At 44.7% G+C, this 20,184-nt stretch overlaps 2 protein-coding genes across 3 annotated transcripts in view; one reads left to right on the forward strand and one right to left on the reverse strand.

Moving 5' to 3' along the window:
* The first annotated feature begins 234 nt into the window (after positions 1-234).
* pop1 (POP1 homolog, ribonuclease P/MRP subunit) lies at positions 235-10,624 on the forward strand. 2 transcript variants are annotated; one of them, XM_056434136.1, is made up of 16 exons: positions 235-316; positions 530-666; positions 1,202-1,369; positions 1,683-1,858; positions 1,942-2,205; positions 2,308-2,395; positions 2,893-3,071; positions 3,207-3,472; positions 3,578-3,671; positions 3,746-3,854; positions 3,985-4,104; positions 6,407-6,528; positions 6,677-6,868; positions 7,826-7,980; positions 8,798-9,013; positions 9,651-10,624. In XM_056434136.1, the coding sequence occupies exons 2-16, from the start codon at positions 537-539 to the stop codon at positions 10,321-10,323; spliced, it is 2,952 nt and encodes a 983-aa protein (XP_056290111.1). In that variant the 5' UTR covers positions 235-316; positions 530-536; the 3' UTR covers positions 10,324-10,624. The 2 variants fall into 2 exon arrangements, with proteins under 2 accessions (XP_056290111.1, XP_056290112.1); XM_056434137.1 differs by having other exon boundaries at positions 1,205-1,369.
* Positions 10,625-11,030: 406 nt separating this feature from the next.
* Positions 11,031-20,184, reverse strand: part of LOC130206257 (NIPA-like protein 2) — a 38,587-nt gene continuing 29,433 nt past the window's right edge. The window contains exons 4-11 of the mRNA XM_056434138.1: positions 19,012-19,071; positions 18,377-18,498; positions 15,606-15,702; positions 15,222-15,357; positions 14,920-15,008; positions 12,136-12,199; positions 11,937-12,031; positions 11,031-11,462 (exon numbers count right to left, since the gene is read on the reverse strand). Coding sequence (XP_056290113.1) covers positions 11,353-11,462; positions 11,937-12,031; positions 12,136-12,199; positions 14,920-15,008; positions 15,222-15,357; positions 15,606-15,702; positions 18,377-18,498; positions 19,012-19,071 — 773 coding nt within the window. The 3' untranslated portion in view covers positions 11,031-11,352. The remainder of the gene's footprint in view (positions 11,463-11,936; positions 12,032-12,135; positions 12,200-14,919; positions 15,009-15,221; positions 15,358-15,605; positions 15,703-18,376; positions 18,499-19,011; positions 19,072-20,184) is intronic.

Raw genomic sequence — 20,184 nt, forward strand, 5'->3', positions numbered from 1 at the left:
TCAGAGCGGCGTTACCGTAAAGTGCGTTTAAAAGGCGCAAATGTGTTTTTTATTTTCTACTTTTTTGTTCTGGGCAGACTATCGGAATGTGTAATGGTCAGATACATATGTAACGTCGCTCTTGAAAAAAATAAAGACCGTATGTCGATATAAGTTGCCGTTGGTTTGCATTATAACTTTAAGTTGCGCCATGTACACTACAAATCCCATGAACACCACGTTTCCGGAAGTAGACATTACGTCAACCAGCGTGAGGAAAACTCACATGGTAGCTGACTGGAAGTAGACAGGACCTCTAAAACTGGGGAGTACAGAGGTGAGCATATGTTGTGTAACCACTCTGAATCTTGTTTGGATCCGTTTTGTATTTGTTGTTGTTTATTAGCTGAACAAACAACAACGGCACGTGGAGTAAGGTTAGCCTAGCCAGCTGGCTAACGTTAGCAATAGCAGATGCTGTCAAGTCATGCTGGGGTTTTTAAGTGTCGGCTCCTCGCTGAGCTCGTGTGTCTGCTGTTATGTTCCGTAGAAAAAAAATGTCTGCAGCTAAAGTGAAGATGCGTGAGAAGAAGATGAGGAACCAGCCCGCCAGCGTCCAGTACTCCGCTTCTCCCCGTCACGAGGAGAGCAGCGCGCAGAAAAACGGGGGGGCCGCTCCGTTCACCGGTACGTGAACGCATCTCTTGTATACAGGTCACCGCACATGTCGACTCTAGCTGCCTTCAACCCGTCCAATGCCCACTTATCTGGGGCCAGAGTTGATTCAATTCAGTTTATTTTATATAGCCCAATATCACAAATTACTAATTTGCCTCAGAGGGCTTTACGATATGTGCACATACGACAGCCCTGACCTTTGACCTCACCTCGGATCAGGAAAAAAGGGAAGAAACCTTTCAACAACAGAGGAGGAGCCCTCTCCCCGGATGGACAGAAGCAGTAGATGTCATGTGTACAGTTGATCTATCTCACGAGGGGACCTCTGGGTGAAGATGAGCTGTGGGCTCCTATGCTAAGATTGTAAAAGCACAGTAACAAATATAATGGTGGTTGACGCCGGGCTCTTCTTTAAGTCAGAACCACATGAAGAGGCTAAGAGACGGACCAAAACGCTGACTGTTTATTTTTTTGTTGAGTGTCTTTAACAAAGCTGTTCAGAAAGCATTAGGCACATTAATAAATGATGGTCTTCCCACAGGAGGAGGAGGAGGAGGAGGAGGAGGAGATGCTGGTGGTGGTAGGAGTGGTCCATTTGGTGTCCATCCTAATACAGAAAGGTCAAAGAGCCCTCAACCACGGGGCGGATGGGTCCGAGGACACCACAAAGATGGTGGAGGCTATGCCAAGGAGATGCCCAACCAAATCACTGGTAAACACCTTGACCCACTCTTACATATTCATATTACACTGCAAATGGTGGGTCACGATTGCATAATGTCTCCACCACCCTATGACGATAAAGATCCATCTTTGACCATTTCTCATACTGCAGACCATAGAAAATGATCTGACATTACTCTTAACTTCCATTGCTTATGTGGTCTAGTTTTTTCTTGTTGTCCTTGAAGTAAACACACACACACACACACACACTAACTAAGCACACTGCAAATGCAATGTCACTCAGACTGCTGACATCTTAAATTCACGGCCTCCACCCGTCTCCCTCTGCTCCTCGTCAGCTGGAGCGTTTGCCACGGCCAGGGCGTCGGAGGTGAGGACGATGCTGAAAGCCGCCACCAAGACGACGGGCAGCAGCCATGTCTTTGGAGCGCTGCCCAAACACATGAGGAGGCGGGCCATGAGCCACAACACCAAGCGGCTCCCGTGCCGGCTGAGAGACGTGGCCAACAGAATGGCGAGGCTCTGAATATAATCATTAAACCGTCTTCCCCCTTCTTCGGAGCGCGGTGACATTATTTATTTCCTTCCCTCGTCCAGCGAGCGAAGAGCCTCCAGGCCGACCCCTCGAAGAAGAAGAAGCAAGTGTCGAAGTGCAGGAGCCGCAAGGCCCGCCGGCGGCACGGCGATCTACTGCTGGAGTTCAACCGCCGCCAGAGGAAGAACAAATGGCTGGAGACGCACATTTGGCACGCCAAGCGCTTCCACATGGAGAAGAAGTGGGGCTACTGCCTCGGGGTCAGACCCACGTACAAGTGCTACCGGGCGAGCTACAGGGCCATGAGCAGCCACTGCCTGATGCAGGTAACCATCAGGTGTCTTTGCTGTCACAACATGAGGATGGCATGAATGGGATTTCACAGCCAGATCCACAAATATGACCTTTTTTGGTTGTTTTTTACTCAGGACCTGTCTTACTACTGCTGCATAGAGCTTCAGGGAGAGGAAGACACGCTATTGGCTTCTCTGTCCCAGCTGACCAGCAAGGAGGCCGGTGAGAACACGCCCAACGCCATCATGTTGTCTTTATTTAATGCTTCACGTTATGATGAATATGGACTAGTGCTGCAACAACGAATCGATAAAAATCTATTGTTAGAATAGTTGGCAACGAATCTCATTATCGATTCGCTATGCCGTTCATTAAGTTGCGGAGATGTTTGCGGATACTATTTTTTTTCTTTAAGTTGAGTGCTGAGTTCTCCATTGTGAAAGGCGGAAATGATAACCGTTTCCACGGAGCAAAGCAACAGAGATAAGCCCCGCCCCCTCAGGTGGGAATGAACCACAAATAGTAAAGCGTTGCGAGTTCTTTTTTTTTTGCAAAAAAGGTTGGAAATCAATGTTTTTTTTATTTATTTATCCCATTCATCATCTAATAGACAGATTAATCGATCATTAAAATAATTGTTAGTTGCAGCTGTAATGTGGACCTGTTTTCCAGTTTGGATGGAACACTTTGCGTAAACAGTGTGTGTGTGTGTGTTTCAGGTCCCACGTTTGCTGCAGCCCTGAGTCTGTCGGGGCAGAGACAGGGCAGCGTGGACGTGTACAGAGCGGGTCAGTACCCGCTGCAGCCCCTGGGCCCCGTCACCTTCCTCTGGAGACCCCGTGCACAGGGCTCGACCCACAGGCAGCTGTGGATTTGGGTTCATCCCACCATCAAACAGGTGCGCTGGGCACATTTATGAATTTAAGATAATTAGGAAGTAATATTTAGACAAATCTAGTTGGTGAAAGGTTTAATTTGAGTTTCAGTGACAGGATAACACAGCCGTTGACTCGTAACTGTCTGCTCCTTGCAGGACCTTCTTCCCGAGTTACAAGCGGTCTGCCAGTGTGATGAGGCGGTTCTTCCTCCAGCGGTGACACCTGCTGAGGTTGTTCCCGCCCTGGAACCAGAACCGGAGCCGGAAAAGACCCCCGAGTCTAAGCCGACAACTGGAACCAAGAGAAAGCGAACTTTTAAAGATGCCAGGGAACCTTCTGCTAAGATGATCCTGGGAGATGGAACCAGATCTCCCACCACCCCAGTTACTTGGAAGTCCAGCTCAAACGGGATAGTTATAAGGTTAGAGTAGTTAGTAAGCAATTTAATTGAGTAACATTTGGCTTCAATGCATTACTTTCACTCCAAATGGTGATGGGGTATTATCTTCTTTGACGTCTGTTGCAGTGATCTCACCATGGAGATTGTACGCTACCGTCTGATTGGACCGCAGTCCCATTCGGTTCTGGCGGCAACTCTGGAAGCGGCGACAGCCTGTGACGTAAGACTTGTGAAATGCATTCATGCATTTCTCGCCGAAGGACTGTGTTTTTACGAGAGGCTTTTATTTTGAAGGGAAAGGATGCATCCCATCCCTCTTTCCTCTGGTGGCCGGAGCACTGCAAAAACGAGAGCCAGATGAATCTGCATCGACAACAAGCCGATGTCTTCCACCTGCTGAAAGGTCTACTGATGATCTTTTTGTCATTATGAATCGTATGCTGTCCTTCCCGTTGGATAATACTTTAATAATGTTGCCGTGGAGTGAGGCACGTGTCTGCATGTTCAGATCACCCTGACTGCCATTCATCCAGGCATCTATTCGTCTGGAGAGCTCCCCTCGGGCGCAGTGCTGGGTCTAACTGTTGATGACCCCAGGCTGACCTTACCAACAAAGAGGGTCAAAGCTTCACCCTGTGTGAAGCAGGCACAAGGTAACATCTGACCTACTAGACACACAGCGGGGCATTGTGGGTATTTAGTTTACAGATGCACAGGGTTCTCAATTCAGTTTATTTTGCAGAGCCCAATATCACAAATTACAGAGGGCTTTACAATCTGTGCACGTACGACATCCCTGACCTTTGACCTCACATCGGATCAGGAAAAACTTCCAAGAAATAGAAGAAAAAAAGTGAAGAAACCTTCAGGAGAGCAACAGAGGAGGATCCCTCTCCAGGATGGACGGAAGAATAGACGTCATGTGACCAGAATGAACAGCGTTACAGAGTTACATAAACACATTCAATGAATATGACATAATGAATGAATATTTAGTTGTAGGCAATGTCCACGATCCAGAGTGGAGTGAACCATGCAGTGAATTTCACTTTATCTTTTTAATTATTATTTATAATAATTTCTGCCAGGAGGTAGCACTTTTGCGGTAGCGGGCAAAAAAGCTAACTGAAATCTGAAAAAACTAAACCAGGTTGTAGCAGGTCACCTATGGGAGGTTTTACAGTGAAGTTGCAAAGCACAGAGCGTATATATATATGCGCGCAAGTATAATAAAAAATGTGATGCTTCAAAATATTAGAAAAAATAATTTTCATAAAAATATTATATATTTTTTACAATATATAGTTATACAAACATTGTTACAAAATATATATAATATATATATATTTTTATTAAAAGGATTTCACAATTGCTATATGTATGCGTGACTATTTTATCTCATATAGTCTTCACATAGCAATGTTCCCTTTTGATATAGACCAGCAGAAACCTGACCACTGATTAACACATATCTATAGTTATTATTATTTTTTATTTAAACCAATTACGGGTCGTATTTGTTTAATCAATATTATAGCAGCGACCGTTGCACGCACGCACACACACACCTGGTGGTGATCGGTGCACCTTTTCTCGCCGAGCGTGGGATCGGTTCCGTCTGTGGTCTCGAGGTCGGGTCAGTGAGTACACATCTGGTTCTGTGCTCCGGGGGGCCTCTGCCTGGCCATGCAGATGTTCCAGGTTCGAATCCTGGCAGGACCCTGTGCTCCAAACACGCCCTCAGTGACCGACGACGGCCGATTCCCTTCGCTCGCTTCTGATGGAACACGGAGTCCACCTCGTTATCTCAGCTTGCACATGCCTAGACTAAGAGGCCGAAATAAATCCAGTCAAACGTGAATAAATACTCCAGTTGTCTCGTATAATGCGTTATGACTGCTTCCACAAATCCTTGTTTACATTGCTAGTGCTTTGCTCACGTGATATTAGGGGCTCGGGGCCTCGTATGTCACACATTGGACTACAAACATCCACCAAATCTTCGACTCATAAATTTAAAATCAACAATCGACATTTCTTGCTTTGCGTTTCCCAGCAGCTGGATCGGCATTAGCAGACATAACATCCAATATAATGGAATCCAGGATTATTCTTCAAATCTGTGACTTAGTATCGCAAAATAATGACGTCACTAGTTTAACAAGAGTTTCACGTTTTAATTTCTCTTTCTTTTTTAACTGAGCTGCTCACCTGAAGACATGCACTGTGGTTAATAATGTTAACGTGTGAATGAATGGCTTTGTAGCCTCGTTTGAAATGTTCAGTTTCAGACTGTCTAATATATTTGAAACTGTTTACTACAAATTTCTCCTTGGGGATTAATAAAGTATATATCTATCTATCTAACTCAGTTTATTTTATAAAGCCCAATATTACAAATTTGCCTCAGGGCTTTACAATCTGTACACATACGACATCCCTGACCTTTGACCTCACATCGGATCAGGAACAACTCTCAAAAGAATAGGTTTTCATTTTGATATTTTATCACTTTTAATGATTTTCAGGTTATATCGGGGTATATAAATTGAAATTTAGTATGAATTTTCAGATACTTTTCTCATTCCCCAAAGTATTCTCTATTTAAACCCCATACAATTCTGACTACCATGACACTGATATTGTGTTATGCCTTTATTTTGGCTCCATGATCTCTAATTTCAGGAATCTCCAATATTTACATTGTACATTTCGTGCATCGTATTTAGGGTTTAAAATATTTGCTGCACCAAACGACTCATTGGGACTCGGGGCTCACCACAGCTGCATCATTATGATTAGGTCACCTTCAAAAGATTTTTTTTAAAATCTCAATGGGATTCCATTTGATAAAATGAAGGATTCATAAACGTCGGGGTGTAGAGCTCCCCCTCTGACACGAGAGACGCCGGTCATACAGGAGCGTGCCATGTGTGTGCTGTGTGTTCGTTTCAGACGGGGAGGAGGAGAAGAGGAGGGAGCTGATGCTGCGAGGACCACCGGCACACTGCGGTCAGAGCTCCCTGTGGGAAAGCTCCGTCCGGGACAACGTCACGGACAACAAGATCTCCAACAAGGTAGTTGCATGTCGTACAGGGTAGATCAGTAATGGTTATTCTAAGATGTCAAGTTGGTAAAATAGTAAATCGTCTCTATTCCTCGAAGCGAAGGTGAGCTTGGATGTGTCTCTCACCTCCTAGCATTGTTCTCCGCGTTGCCCTACAGCTGCTGAACCACATGAGGAGCGAGCTGCTGGTGCCGGGCTCCAGGCTGAGCCGCACTCCCCCGCAGGGCCGAGTCCCCGTCCTGCTGGTCCACCAGCCGGGCAAGCAGGTGGGGCATGACATGACCTCCTGGGGTGCTGGATGGGACCTGCTGCTGCCCAAAGGATGGGGCATGGCCTTCTGGGTCCCACTGGTAGGTCGTGTAGATGTAGGCGGTGCAGTGAATTCCACTTTATTATCTTTGGAATTATTACCTATATTCATTCTGCCAGGAGGTAGCATTTTTGGAGCAGTTGTATTTGGCCGACAGTTGTTAAACCTAGTCTACGGTCACAACTAAAGAAGTGTGAGAGGAGGAGACGGTCAGAGCGGTGGACATTTTGATGTGTACCGTTGCAGCGGGATAACCTCTGAAAAAACTACACCAGATTGTGGCAGGTCACTTAGGTGAGGTTTTTACAGCAAAGCACAGAGTATGAGAGGATTAGTAGAAACGCCATGCTTCAAAATGTTATTAAAAAAATTATGGCTTTGAAATCTTTTGAATACAAATATATACTTTTTTTTAAATGAGATTTAAATTATAAAATATAATGATACACGCAATAATTATCTATATATTATATTTTAGAATATAAATATATATTTCTAAATATTTGGATACATTTTTATTTTTAAATAGTGAATCTTGTGAATACAAATATTATTTAAATAAAAATATTTATATTATAAAATATAAAATATATATTTTAAAAATATATAATTTTATATATATATATATAAAAAAGTTCTAAATAATTTTATTATAAAGATGTCACTTAAAAATGTCTCTGTGTCTGATTTCAACCGTGCTGCCAATTATGACTATCGCATGACGTGAAGACATGAATGTAACCTGTCGGAGGCGGAGACTGTAGTTAAAACTAAACATGCAGGTTTTCTGTTATGTCACTGAAGGCAGGCAGGATGTACACGGTGTATGTCACCGTGAAAGATGCATTATTTATTTGGGTTGCCTCCTTCATGTTTTGGGGCGGTTCCATTTTTGTTTTGATTTTCCCACTGGGAAATGTCAAATGTACTTTGAAACTGTCGAATCCCACGAAATCCGGCGTTCACTCGTCTCTGCTTTCGCCTCTCCGTCTGCCAGGTGTACCGAGGCGTTCGCGTCGGAGGCCTGAGCATGAGTCTGAAACACTCTCAGAACAAAGGAGCCGCCCACTTCCCCCACGATTACCCCGACTGCCCGGCGGGCGCTCGCTTTCAGGAGGAGCAGGAGGCCCAGCTGCTGGGCAAATTCAAAAGGTAGGAAAACCCCAAATATGACGTGTGTGATGATGACCCCAGGATACAGAAGGTCCATTTCACTGATGGAATCGTTTCAATATATTTAAATCGACCTTTGGCACACTTCACATGAGCCTTTTTTTCAGACTGCGGGGGGGAAATGTTTCCAGCTATGAGACGGTTTGAGATGCTTTTGTCGTGTTCTGATGCTTTCTGACTGGACGATCATCTTTTAGGAGAGGATCATGTTCATGAGCCCCAGTAAGTGGGGAGAATGTCACTGGATTAGAGGTTTTGACGGAGGGAACGTCCTCCACAGCGCTGACCCCGGCTTAATTCCCAGCATGCAGCTCTTTTTTTTCCGACCACGCACACACGAGATGTTTCTCTTCCTCCGTCTGCCCAAGTTGCACTCATGATTTGGCAAAGCTCGCCCACAAACAGGGTTCGTACGGTCATGGAAAACCTGGAAAAGTCATGGAATTTTAAAATGGTCATTTCCAGGCCTGGAAAAGTCATGGAAAAAACTTAAATCATAAACGTTTTGGAAAAGTCCTGGAAATTTGTTATAATCACACGATCATTTACGCCGAGTTTGAAATAATTAATGTGTTTTTTTAAAGAAAGACGCTCAAAATATAAGCCGGCGTACGCTCTCGATACGCACAATTTTCAAAAATGTTCATGTTTAAACCGAGATTTCAGTTTGGTCATGGAAATTTGGTTTAAAGTCATGAAAAAGTCCTGTAAAAGTCATGGGAAGCCATTTATCGAAATGTGTAAGAACCCTGCACAAACGGCATGACAAGGGGTTTGACCTTCCTCCCTCCCTCAGGTATCCACCCGCCAAAAGGAACAATTACATCAAACACGGCTGTCTGGCCCCGTTCTATTGCCCGTGGCAACAGCTGGCCGAGGAGTGGGAGCTCATCGCGAGGGAAGAAGGCCGACTGACGGAGTCTGCCGACGCGGCGATGGAGGTGGCAGCGGTGGTGGCGCCGCGTGAAGACGTCGCTGTAACGAAGCCTCCGGGCCGGGTCACCGTGCTGAGGTAAATGTTTCCCGTATACTGATCTTTTTTTCATCCTTTTTCTCGTCTTATTGTGAAAATAACCTCCTGTCCAGTATTGACTCCAAACAGTTTATACACCAAACTCCCTTTTGAAAAAAAAAATTATACATCCTGCACATCTAAATCACACTTCTACTAATATTCCTGCACTTGACTTTTAAAGGTCCCTTGAGGAGAAATGTGCGCCGGTTCTTTTCGCGGAGGGTGTGGTTGGCCTCCAATCATCACGACTTTCCTCTTTCCTCTTTATGAAGCTTTGGACGGGCTTGATTGATGCCCGCCGCGTCTTCCTTTCATCAGCCAAAGAACATCCAGCCTTAAATTGCTGCAATACATCACACAGATTCGTGGAGGGGGGGGGGGGGGAGGGAAAGAGTTTCATCTATCTTCATAAAACCATCTCGCCAGCTTTTGAGTAACGACTGACTTTATGAGAACAAACTGTGATGGATGTCCACGGGCTTCCTTTTTTTGTTCTCGGCATTATGAATTAAAAAATGTGCTTCAACGTGATTGAATGTCCCTCAGGGTGCTTCAAGGGGGCCTCTGCTACTTCATTTTTTTTGTGTGCATATGAATCTCTTTATTAATGGCTGTTGTGTTTCATGCTTCCCAGGAACAGGAAGTCGCTGCGGCTGCTCTCTGGTTGGTGCACGCCCACGTCCTCCAAAGGTCAAAGGGCGCCGCGCGGCCGCGCCGTGCCTCCTCTCGACGGGGCGGCCTCGGCGCGGTTTCTCTCGGCGCACGCCATGAGTCTGGCGTGGGTGCGCCTGTCGCTGCTGACCAAGGGCAAGCCGGAGCTCCACGCCATGGTGTGCGTGCCGACTGCGGCGGACCTGATGCTGCTGGACACGGAGCCCGTGGGCAGCGGCCCCCAAGAGCCGCCGCACAAAGACCACTTCAAAGGTCCGTTTAGATGCCGGAAGAAGGACGCCAAGGCGGCGGCGGCGGCTGCTGCCTCGTCTTCGCGTTCCGATAAGACGGCGGGCAAAGAGTCGGACCCTCCCGCCGCACCCGCAGGACTCAAATCCTCCCCGGACCTCGCCTCGGGGGTGTGGCCGGACCCGCTGCCCAGCATCGCCTCCCACTGCTCCCGGGTGACCCTGGGCTGGGTCACCCAGGGCGACTTCTCGCTGTCCGCGGGCCGCGGCGAGGCGCTGGGGTTGGTCAGCGTGGCGGGTCTCCTCGACGCCCTCGCCGGCCAGCCGGCGCGGCGCAGAGGAACGTTGCTGCTGCGCAACCCCACGTCGCTGCACTACCGCTTCGCCAAAGTCAACCTGGAGGTGTGATTTTGAAACGTGGCAGAACTTCCAGGAGAACCTGGATGTTGACATCACAAGTTGCATAAGAGGCGCGTATATTTTTTTTACTCTCCAAGAGATATCCTCATAGTTTCAGTTTGGAAAAGGTTCACTGAAATACAATCGGGTTCCCAAAACTAATCACGCCAAAGCTAATTTTACACTCATGGAGGGAGTCATCATGTTTGTGGCGGTCTCGTCTTCTTTTTCTTTTCTTTTTTTCAAATGAGTGAGTTTGGGATCAGTTTCTGTATCAAATGCAAATGTATTAAAAAATAGTTTGACTGGTCATCTTTGGTCACATTTCTGTGTAGAACTCTAAGCCGTTGTGAGTAAACACACTGAGCTGATGCTTTACTCTTTTTATAGCTATACTGGCTGGAACACATCCCATAATGTGTAGGTGGCTGATGAGTGCCGTTGCTTGGCAACACTTAAGGTTTGGTCGTAGTTTGAGGTTTATCTGAGGGGAAAGGGGGCTGGCTTTTTAGGAGCGCTTCATTCCAACTTACTTGAATCTCTTTTTTAAAGAGCTTCATGCTGAAGGTCAAGCGACATCTATGAAGGTGAAGAACCTTCACTGAGCTGCGGCTGTCATTTCATGTTGAGATCATTGCCTCCACAGGTGTGTGTGTGTGTGTGAGCCTCCCCCACCACTAGAGGGCAGTAGTGCACTTCGACTGTTGAAACATCAGATCTTTTAATTATTTATTGACAACTGATCCACACACTGAGCAATTTAATCAACTTAATACACGTTATACTGGAAGACATTTGTCACAGTGCCCTCATGACCTTTTTCCTTTCCTGAAATAATCTTTCCTCATAACACTGCTGGGCATTCATCTCACTCCTATTTAAAGGGATACTTCATTAAATAAAATCTTAAGACCAATATGGCCACCAATTGTGAATTGATGCCTCCCATTAAATTTCTATAAACGAGATATTATTGAAGAACGCACACGTACAAATCCTCCCCAATAAAGTTGCAGTCCCGAACAGACGGGAGCCGCTTCACGAGTCGTCGTCCTCGGGGGTCCGCCTGTTGCACATGAGTTTGGAGGCCAGCGAGCCGTACGTCTGGGCGTTGGCCCCGGGCTCCACTCTGTCTGTGTCGCTCCGCCCTGTGGACGCAGCCGAGCTCATTAGAATCAGAAACTTCTTTTAAATCACTTCTTAAAACCCGTTTTTATAGAACAGCTTTTAAGCGATGTCGTCCTTTTTTATTTATTATGAGACAAAAGACCTAGAGGACGACGAAACAGTGGGCATAACATCATAAAGTCAGAGTATTGTGAGAAAAGTAAAAAATAAACAAAGAAAAAATAAATACTAATATAAGAAAAATGCACGTGATGTCGTCCTTTTATGCAGTTCTTTGATTAATTTAGTTAGTCTGTTCTTTATATTTTACCATTCCATTTATGTTGTCTTTATTCTCTATAGAGCACTTTGTAAACTCTGTTTTTAAAGGTGCTATATGAATAAAGTTGTTATTAGACGGCGCCGGGATTCAGACCAGCCACCGCCGCCCAATCAATACAAATAAGAGTCGGCATTGTGAATCGAGCCAATTAAAATAACTAAAATAAACTTACTAGAAATCCTATCCATTGCAATGAAATCGGGATCTTGCTTTATTTTTGGCTTGTTTCGGGCGATCAGGAAGACTCCGAGGAAAGACAGGAGGCAGCTGGAAAATATATATTTTTTATGGGGGTTGGGTGGCAACTGTAAATACCGAGATTTTAATGAGCTGTAAATACTGGTGTGTGTGTGTGATTTTGGGATACTTACCCAAAAAGAAACATGAAAATGTTTAGCAGGGCCAAGTCTTCAAACTCCTGGTAAAACACGATCCCTGCAAAATGGAGAGAGAGAGCATGACATGACGTGTTATTTGAGTTTTTATCCAAAGCCGTAGACTCAGCTACAGGGAGCAACTCAGGGTAAAGTGTCTTGCTCAAGGACACATCGACTAGGGTGGGGATTGAACCGCCAACCTGTAGACTCAGTGTAGATCATCTAGAGCACAGGTGTCAAACACGAGGCCCGTGGGCCATAACCGGCCCGCCACGTCATTGTATGTGGCTTGAAAGACAGATGATCACCTTTTCTTAAAGAAATTTAAGAAAAATATGCTGTGCTTTTATTTTGAAGGTTTCAAATTAAATGGATTTATATTAGAATATTCGAGAAATCTTCTTACGTACCATATTTCTACACTCGAATGAACAATAACCGAATGCAAAGATGGTTATTGAACAATATGTTGGGGAGTGGTTTACACAGTGTTTCAGTTACAGCCCTTTGAGGGCGGCCATGATGCTGATGTGGCCCTCGGTGAACACGAGTTTGACACCCCTGATCTACAGGGTTTTGATTATTAACTGAATGAGTATTGTAGTGGCCATTTGTCGTACGAAATCAAACAAAAACGGGCACTCGGTAGAGCGCATACCTTCGCCGCAGCCACATTTCTGCATTAGTTGCATGCCAAATTGACCGCGCTATGGTAAAAAGAAGACTTTGACCTTTTCATGACCTTGACCTTTGACCCGATCAATTCCAAAATCTAATCAAATGATCCCCGGATAATAACCAATCATCCCACCACATTTCATGCAATTCAGTTTAATACTTTTTGAGTTATGCGAGTAACACGCATACAAATAAATAAATACACGGCGATCAAAACATAACCTTCCGCATTTTCAATGCGAAAGTAACTATAAATCAAACCGCCACTGATGCACCGTGGGTTTCGGTGTTGACGCATGCAGAAAAAGGTAATGTCCATTTCCGCCTGTTATTATTTTTGATAATTTATTTCTTAAACCAACAAAAAAGAACAAACAAAATGTTGACCCTTCCTCTCTGTGCTGTGGTAAAAAAAACATTGGCCACCCTGGTGCATGCTGGTCCTGTGCCTACCCACCTCTACATATAACCACAGGTGTTACCCAATCAGTGAACCTAAAACTAAATATATTAAACTAAACTACAACTATCATGAGAAACAACTAACATATCAAAATATAACCAAAATAAGCAATAAATAATCAATATTACTTTACAATAAAACCTAAATACAAATGTCAAATTAAATAGCTCCAACAAGTATGTTGGGTCATCGAATTTGTTTAACCCTCTCCAATAACATGTAACACTTCTCCTGCGAGGGAAGCAGTCATGTTCTTCAATGTGGAACCAGACTAATCTTCAAGGATGAGGCTCCGCCCCCAGACAGAAAACATCAGCTGTTTTTTGTTATTGCTGGTCCTGTGTGCCTCGTGTCTCGTGGCTCTCCCTCCTCCGTATGATCGTAGTAAATAATCTGTTCCTCCGAAAACCCAAGTTTTACTCCGAGTTACTCAACGACCAAATAAGGGAATGGTTTTCGTAACGACGGGTCCATTTAAATCATAGTAACGAGTTTTATGGGCGTGTATTTCCCACGAGATGACACGGCTTGTCTTGGTGTTTTCAGATTGAACAAAGAAAACTATTACTGATTTATTATTATTATTATTATTATTATTACCTCCGCATTGAAAATGCGGAAGGTTATGTTTTGATCGCCGTGTATTTATTTATTTATTTGTATGCGTGTTACTCGCATAACTCAAAAAGTATTAAACCGAATCACATGACATTTGGTGGGATGATTGGTTATTATCGGTGGACCATTTGATTAGATTTTGGGATCAATCGGGTCAAAGGTCAAGGTCAAGGTCATGAAAAGGTCAACATCTTATTTGTACCATAGCGCGGTCAATTTTTATCCAATTGGCATGCAACTAATGCCAAAATGTTCATAATTCAATGCCCAATCTTGTGATATGCGAAGGTATGCGCTCTACCGAGTGCCCATTCTAGTTATTATTATTATAATGGCGACCTGGCTATAAATACTGAGGTGGCTTATCTGAACTGCGAAGTGGTTCACACATACGGGAGTGAACCACCGCAGCAGCTGTTTTGACATGTCGCTGCAGGGGAAATACAGGTGTAATAATAACAATAATTAATCTGAATTAATAGCCCTTGACAGTGTTTGTTCACACTAACCATCCAGACGAGTTAGCGAGCTCTGACGCTCGGATTCAAACTGTACTCGGCCTCAGAATGTCTCGCTGTTGCATCTCTGGTTTTATTAAATTCATATTTTCGACCGTTTCAGAGCAACAGGTGTTTCAGTTGGACAAGTCGCCGTGTTATCTGGTGACTTTCAGCTAAATCTAACTTTAAAAACTCAATCTGACACTATATATGCCATAGAGTATGTACAGTTTATGGCATGCATCAATTAGCTCATCTCAAGTGTGTGTGTGTGTGTGTGTGTGTCAGCAATGACAGGTTGCCGTGGTGATGGTGACGAAGTGATCCTCGGTGGGACAGGGGCGCGGCCTGTAAGCTCGTCCAAAAAATATCTATCTCGTATCACTTAATTCTTTCCACGTGAGTCGTTGGGACTCTCCCAGGAACACGTTGAATTATGCAATTTTTTGGGGGACATAATAAATACATATTTAGTATATATTTGCCCCAGGGCGAGAGAAAGCTCTAACGGTGACATACCTGCAACGATGGCACTGGCGGTGAAAAACACAAAGTTGATGGGAACCACCTCGGTGGCATCGAACATTTTCATTGCCTGATTGAGAAATCTGTGGAGAGAGAGAGAGAGAGAGGGAGAGAGAGAGGTTTTGAGAGCTGCAGTGAATCTAGAACGACCTTGGTGATGGAACACAATGTGCGGCGGCCTGTTCATCCACCGTGATGCTGCAGGTGCAGCGTCATTGTTTCACCTCGGATTTAAAAGAGGGAAAGAGTCCAAAGAGAAAGAGAGAGAGAGAGAGGAAAACAAAAGCTTGACTAACTTGATCTGGAAGCCACAGGAGGCGATCATGATCACGACCATGACGTAGAAGATGGGGTAGATGAGCTGCAGCTGGCCTTTTATCGACTCGGCGATCATCCCCGACACGGCTTTCACGGAGATGACGGTCAGAGAGGCTGCGGGGCCACAGACCGCGTCAGTGCTCAGCCTTCAAGGACTCAGCTTATCATGCCGAGTAACAGTGAATTATTCATTCGCCCCCCCCGCCGCGCTCCGGTCAGCTCTGAACTGGAGCGGCGGGCGGGAGCGCGAGTCCCGGTTTATCGGTAGCCAGGCAACAACGAAGCAAACCTCCGACCGCCTAAAAAGGGCTAAATCCATAACCTCTGGCCTTTAGTCAGACGAGCCTCCCGCTGGTTCATACCGAGCAGCGCCACCAGCAGCAGCACGATGACGACGTGCGTCACTTTCCTCCACTTGTACACGTAGAGCAGGATGCAGAAGACGACGACCTCTAAGGACTGATGAGAGAGGGGGGGGGTACACAAATTATTAATACCATTTCCTGAAAAATGAAAAATCTGAATTGTACTTTATTAACTGCTCCGTGCACACAGAAGCGCTGCGTGGTGTGGGCAGCGAGCGGCGAGCTTTAATTGAAACAAATGGCAGAACAATGAAATGAGTTGCCGGGTCTTTAATGAGGAGGGAGGGGGGGATTGAAGAATTGAGGGGAGAGGGGGAGGGAAAGAATGCAAGCTGACTTTTTAAAAACCGTATCTGTGTACATGTGTTAATAATAGGTTGATGTAGAGATACGTAAAGAGTCATGTACCGGGACATGGAAAACCTGGAAACGTCATGGAATAAAAAAACAAAAAGGTTATTTACAGGCCTGGAAAATACCTTGGAAAAAAAAGTTTTGGAAGAGTTATGGAAATTTGTTACATTCACATGATTATTTACGCTGAGTTTGAAGTATTTAATGCATTTAGAAAAGAAAAACGCTCAAAATAGACGCAAAATATGAACAGTCATACCCGAAAAAAGTTCGGTGGCCATAGCAACAGTGGCTCAGGGAAGTGTAGTTTTAACCACGCTTGGCTACATATGGAAATTTGGTTTAAAGTGTAAATCCATTGGTCCAAGTGTATGAACCCTGATGAGATCCTTTGACAACAGTTTGACCTCTGGTCAATAAGGAGAGGTCAGCTCTGGACACGCCTCGCTCCTCTGAGCTGGAGGTTGCTCCTCCCACCAGGCCGATGCGTATTCACGACACACGGTCAGATAAATAGAAAAACCGCGTCCATCCGTCCCGACGGCCAGATGCAGAGAAGCTCCAAAAACATCTGTCTGTCCATCTGCCTTTTTTTTCCCCCTCCATCACATCCGTTTAGAACATTTTCTCTTTTTGTTTTGCATCCAATGGCTTTGTTTTGTGTTTACACGAGTTCAGCATCGAGTGGAAAGTATGAATACGGTAGAGAGAGAGAGAGAGAGGGGAGGGAGAGAGGGAGGGAGAGAAATAGGGGGAGGGAGAGAAAGAGAGAGAGGGGAGAGAGAGAGAGGGAGAGAAATAGGGGGAGAGAAAGAGAGAGGGAGAGAAAGAGAGGGAGGGAGAGAAATAGGGGGAGGGAGAGAAAGAGAGAGAGCGAGGGAGAGGTGAGAGAGGGAGGGAGAGGAGAGAGATAAATAGGGGGAGGGAGAGAAAGAGAGAGAGAGGGAGGGAGAGAGAGAGGGAGAGAAATAGGGGAGGAGAGAGAGAGAGGAGAGAGACAGAGAGGGAGAGAGGGAGGAGAGAAGAGAGAGAGAGCGAGAGAGAGGAGGGAGAGAGAGAGGGAGGAGAGAAATAGGGGAGGGAGAGGAGAGAGGAGAGGAGAGAGAGGAGGAGAGAAATAGGGGAGGAGAGAGAGAGGGATAGAGAGAGAGAGGGAGAGAGGAGGAGAGAAAGAGAGGAGGGAGAGAAATAGGGGAGGAGAGAAAGAGAGGGAGGGAGAGAGAGGGAGAGGGAGAGAGATAAATGGGAGGAGAGAAGAGAGAGAGAGAGGGAGGAGAGAAAGAGAGAGAGAGGGGGGGAGAGAGAGGGAGAGGGGAGAGAGAGGGAGGGAGAGAAATAGGGGGAGGGAGAGAAAGAGAGAGAGAGAGGGAGAGGGGAGAGAGAGAGGGAGGGAGAGAAATAGGGGGAGGGAGAGAAAGAGAGAGAGAGAGGGGAGAGAGAGAGGAGAGAGAGAGGGAGAGAGAGAGGGAGGGAGGGAGAGAAATAGGGGGAGGGAGAGAAAGAGAGAGAGAGCGAGGGAGAGGTGAGAGAGGGAGGGAGAGAGGGAGAGAGATAAATAGGGGGAGGGAGAGAAAGAGAGAGAGAGAGGTAGAGAGAGGGAGGGAGAGAAAGAGAGGGAGGGAGAGAAATAGGGGGAGGGAGAGAAAGAGAGAGAGGGAGAGAGACAGAGAGGGGAGATAGAGGGAGGGAGAGAAAGAGAGAGGGAGGGAGAGAGGGAGGGAGAGAAAGAGAGAGGGAGGGATAGAGAGGGAGAGAGATGGAGAGAGAGGGAGAGACGCTGCTCTGAATGACGACGGCGCTGCATTCACTCTTCGCTCTACAGGCCAGCTTTTTAGGATTCACGAGAGAAAAATAGTGCGTGAAAATGAAATGAACAGTGTCCATAATGAATATCAGAGACGAAACGGGCGACATCGGCTCTCTGCTGCCGTCAGGCGAGCCCCGGCATCGACGGCGGAGGCAGCAGGATATGACCTTCTGCTTCAGAAATCTTCCTTTTAAAAGAAAGGACAAGAAAAAGGAAAGAAAAGCATCCGAGCAGGTTTTTTGGAGGGGAAAAAACGCTTATTTTTGTGTGTGTCGGCGCCGTCTCTATGGTAATGGCTGCCATCCCACTCTGCCATCCCACTTTGAAGGAGGAGAGCGTGTTGTGCTGGTGTGCGTACGGACCGCGAGGTGGGGGCAGCTTTTGAATAAAATAAATAAAAAGCAGAATCCCTGGACGAGCTCCACGAACTCCGCGAAGCTCCACGAGCTTATCTAACAGCAGCGTGTGTGTGTGTGTGTGTGTGTGTGTGTGCTCCTCGTGTGAAGACGCCTCGGCAGCGTGCTGCCAACAAACAAACAAACAAACAAGCAAGCGGTATGCTAATGAACACGTGTGTGTTATGTATTACTGGCGCCCTTTTACATACAATGTAAACCAGGAAGTACCAGCTGATGAAGTAGTACTGGATCAGGAGGGCGGTGACCTCTGTGGTGGTGTGGGGGGCAAACATCACCAGGACATACGTCCCTGTTATCGCCAGGGTGCCGCCTGTGGAGGAAAGAGGGGGGCGGAGTCAAATGGTTTCAGTCTTATTGGTCATTCCCTTGTTACATATTTGGTCAGTTTATGTAATCTTTTGCAAGCGGCTCAGCATTTCCCCCATTTTTATAAAGAATATAAATCAACTTTTTTCCAATTTATGGGGGGGGAGGAGTCAAATGGTTTCAGTCTCAGAACTACTGTGATGGCAAATCATGGACTATTATCTAAATTTGGATACATGCATATATTTGGTTGTTCATAATGAAGCTGCAAAAACTATTATTATTGTCGTGCAAAGATCAAATCAAACTTGTTTCCAATTCAAGTGGCTGATAATGTCACTTTTCCTCGTGATGATGCCCCATTGTGACGACGCAGCGCTCCACAAATTGTTATGACAAAACCACTTCTCAGAAAACAATATAGCACAAATGTTTCTATCTGCGTCTCACACCGAGATATGTCACTTTGATATGTGTGAACTCTTGAATATGTCACTTCCCTGGAGTGTTTACTTACCGATGATGTCAGAGACGCGCACCGTCTCCTTGAGGAAAATCACAGATATGAAAGCGCTGGCTGGGAAGAGAAAACAATATATATATATGTATATATACACACAAATATAAATATATATATAAATATATATACACACAAATATAAATATATATACATATATATATAAATATAAATATATATAAAAATACATATATATATACATATATATACATAAATATAAATATACATATAGAGATATACAAAATATACATATATATAAATATATATATACATATAGATACATATATTTATATAAATATATAAATACATATATATATAGACAAATATATAACATATATACAGGTCTGTCTCAGAAAATTAGAATATTGTGATGAAGTTCTTTATTTTCTGTAATGCAATTAAAAAAACAAAAATGTCATGCATTCTGGATTCATTACAAATCAACTGAAATATTGCAAGCCTTTTATTCTGATTTATTGCTGATTATGGCTTACAGCTTAAGAAAACTCAAATATCCTATCTCTAAATATTAGAATATCATGAAAAAGTATACTAGTAGGGTATTAAACAAATCACTTGAATTGTCTAATTAACTCGAAACACCTGCAAGGGTTTCCTGAGCCTTGACAAACACTCAGCTGTTATAAATCTTTTTTTTACTTGGTCTGAGGAAATATTAAAATTTTATGAGATAGGATTTTAGAGTTTTCTTAAGCTGTAAGCCATAATCAGCAATATTAAAAGAATAAAAGGCTTGCAATATTTCAGTTGATTTGTAATGAATCCAGAATGCATGACATATTTGTTTTTTTAATTGCATTACAGAAAATAAAGAACTTTATCACAATATTCTAATTTTCTGAGACAGTCCTGTATATATATGTTCCTGTTAGTTTTACCACATCAATAAAACACAGTTTCAATTCAGTCTGCTAGAATATAATCTGGACCCAGACACAGTTCCATCTCACTCTGAAAGCAATATGTTACCCAGTCTAGACACAATCACTTGGATTGTAGATACACATCTTCATCACTACCACAGTCGATGCTCGTCCCCTGACGATAATAAAAACAAAAACAGCCTCATATTCTGAATTGATTTGTATCTTTATACCACAAGTCCACGCGGGAGGACTGATGGCTCGAGACAGGGAGAACATGAGATGGACA

This window comes from Pseudoliparis swirei, chromosome 16, assembly GCF_029220125.1.
Source record: "Pseudoliparis swirei isolate HS2019 ecotype Mariana Trench chromosome 16, NWPU_hadal_v1, whole genome shotgun sequence".
In the NCBI taxonomy this organism is placed as follows: Eukaryota; Metazoa; Chordata; class Actinopteri; order Perciformes; family Liparidae; genus Pseudoliparis; species Pseudoliparis swirei.

Coding starts and splice junctions, on each gene's coding strand:
- pop1 (XM_056434136.1), top strand. CDS start 537: ATGTCTGCAGCTAAAGTGAAGATGCGTGAGAAGAAGATGAGGAACCAG. Junction 6,529..6,676: donor ACAACAAGATCTCCAACAAG/GTAGTTGCATGT, acceptor GTTGCCCTACAG/CTGCTGAACCACATGAGGAG. Junction 9,014..9,650: donor GGCCGGGTCACCGTGCTGAG/GTAAATGTTTCC, acceptor CATGCTTCCCAG/GAACAGGAAGTCGCTGCGGC.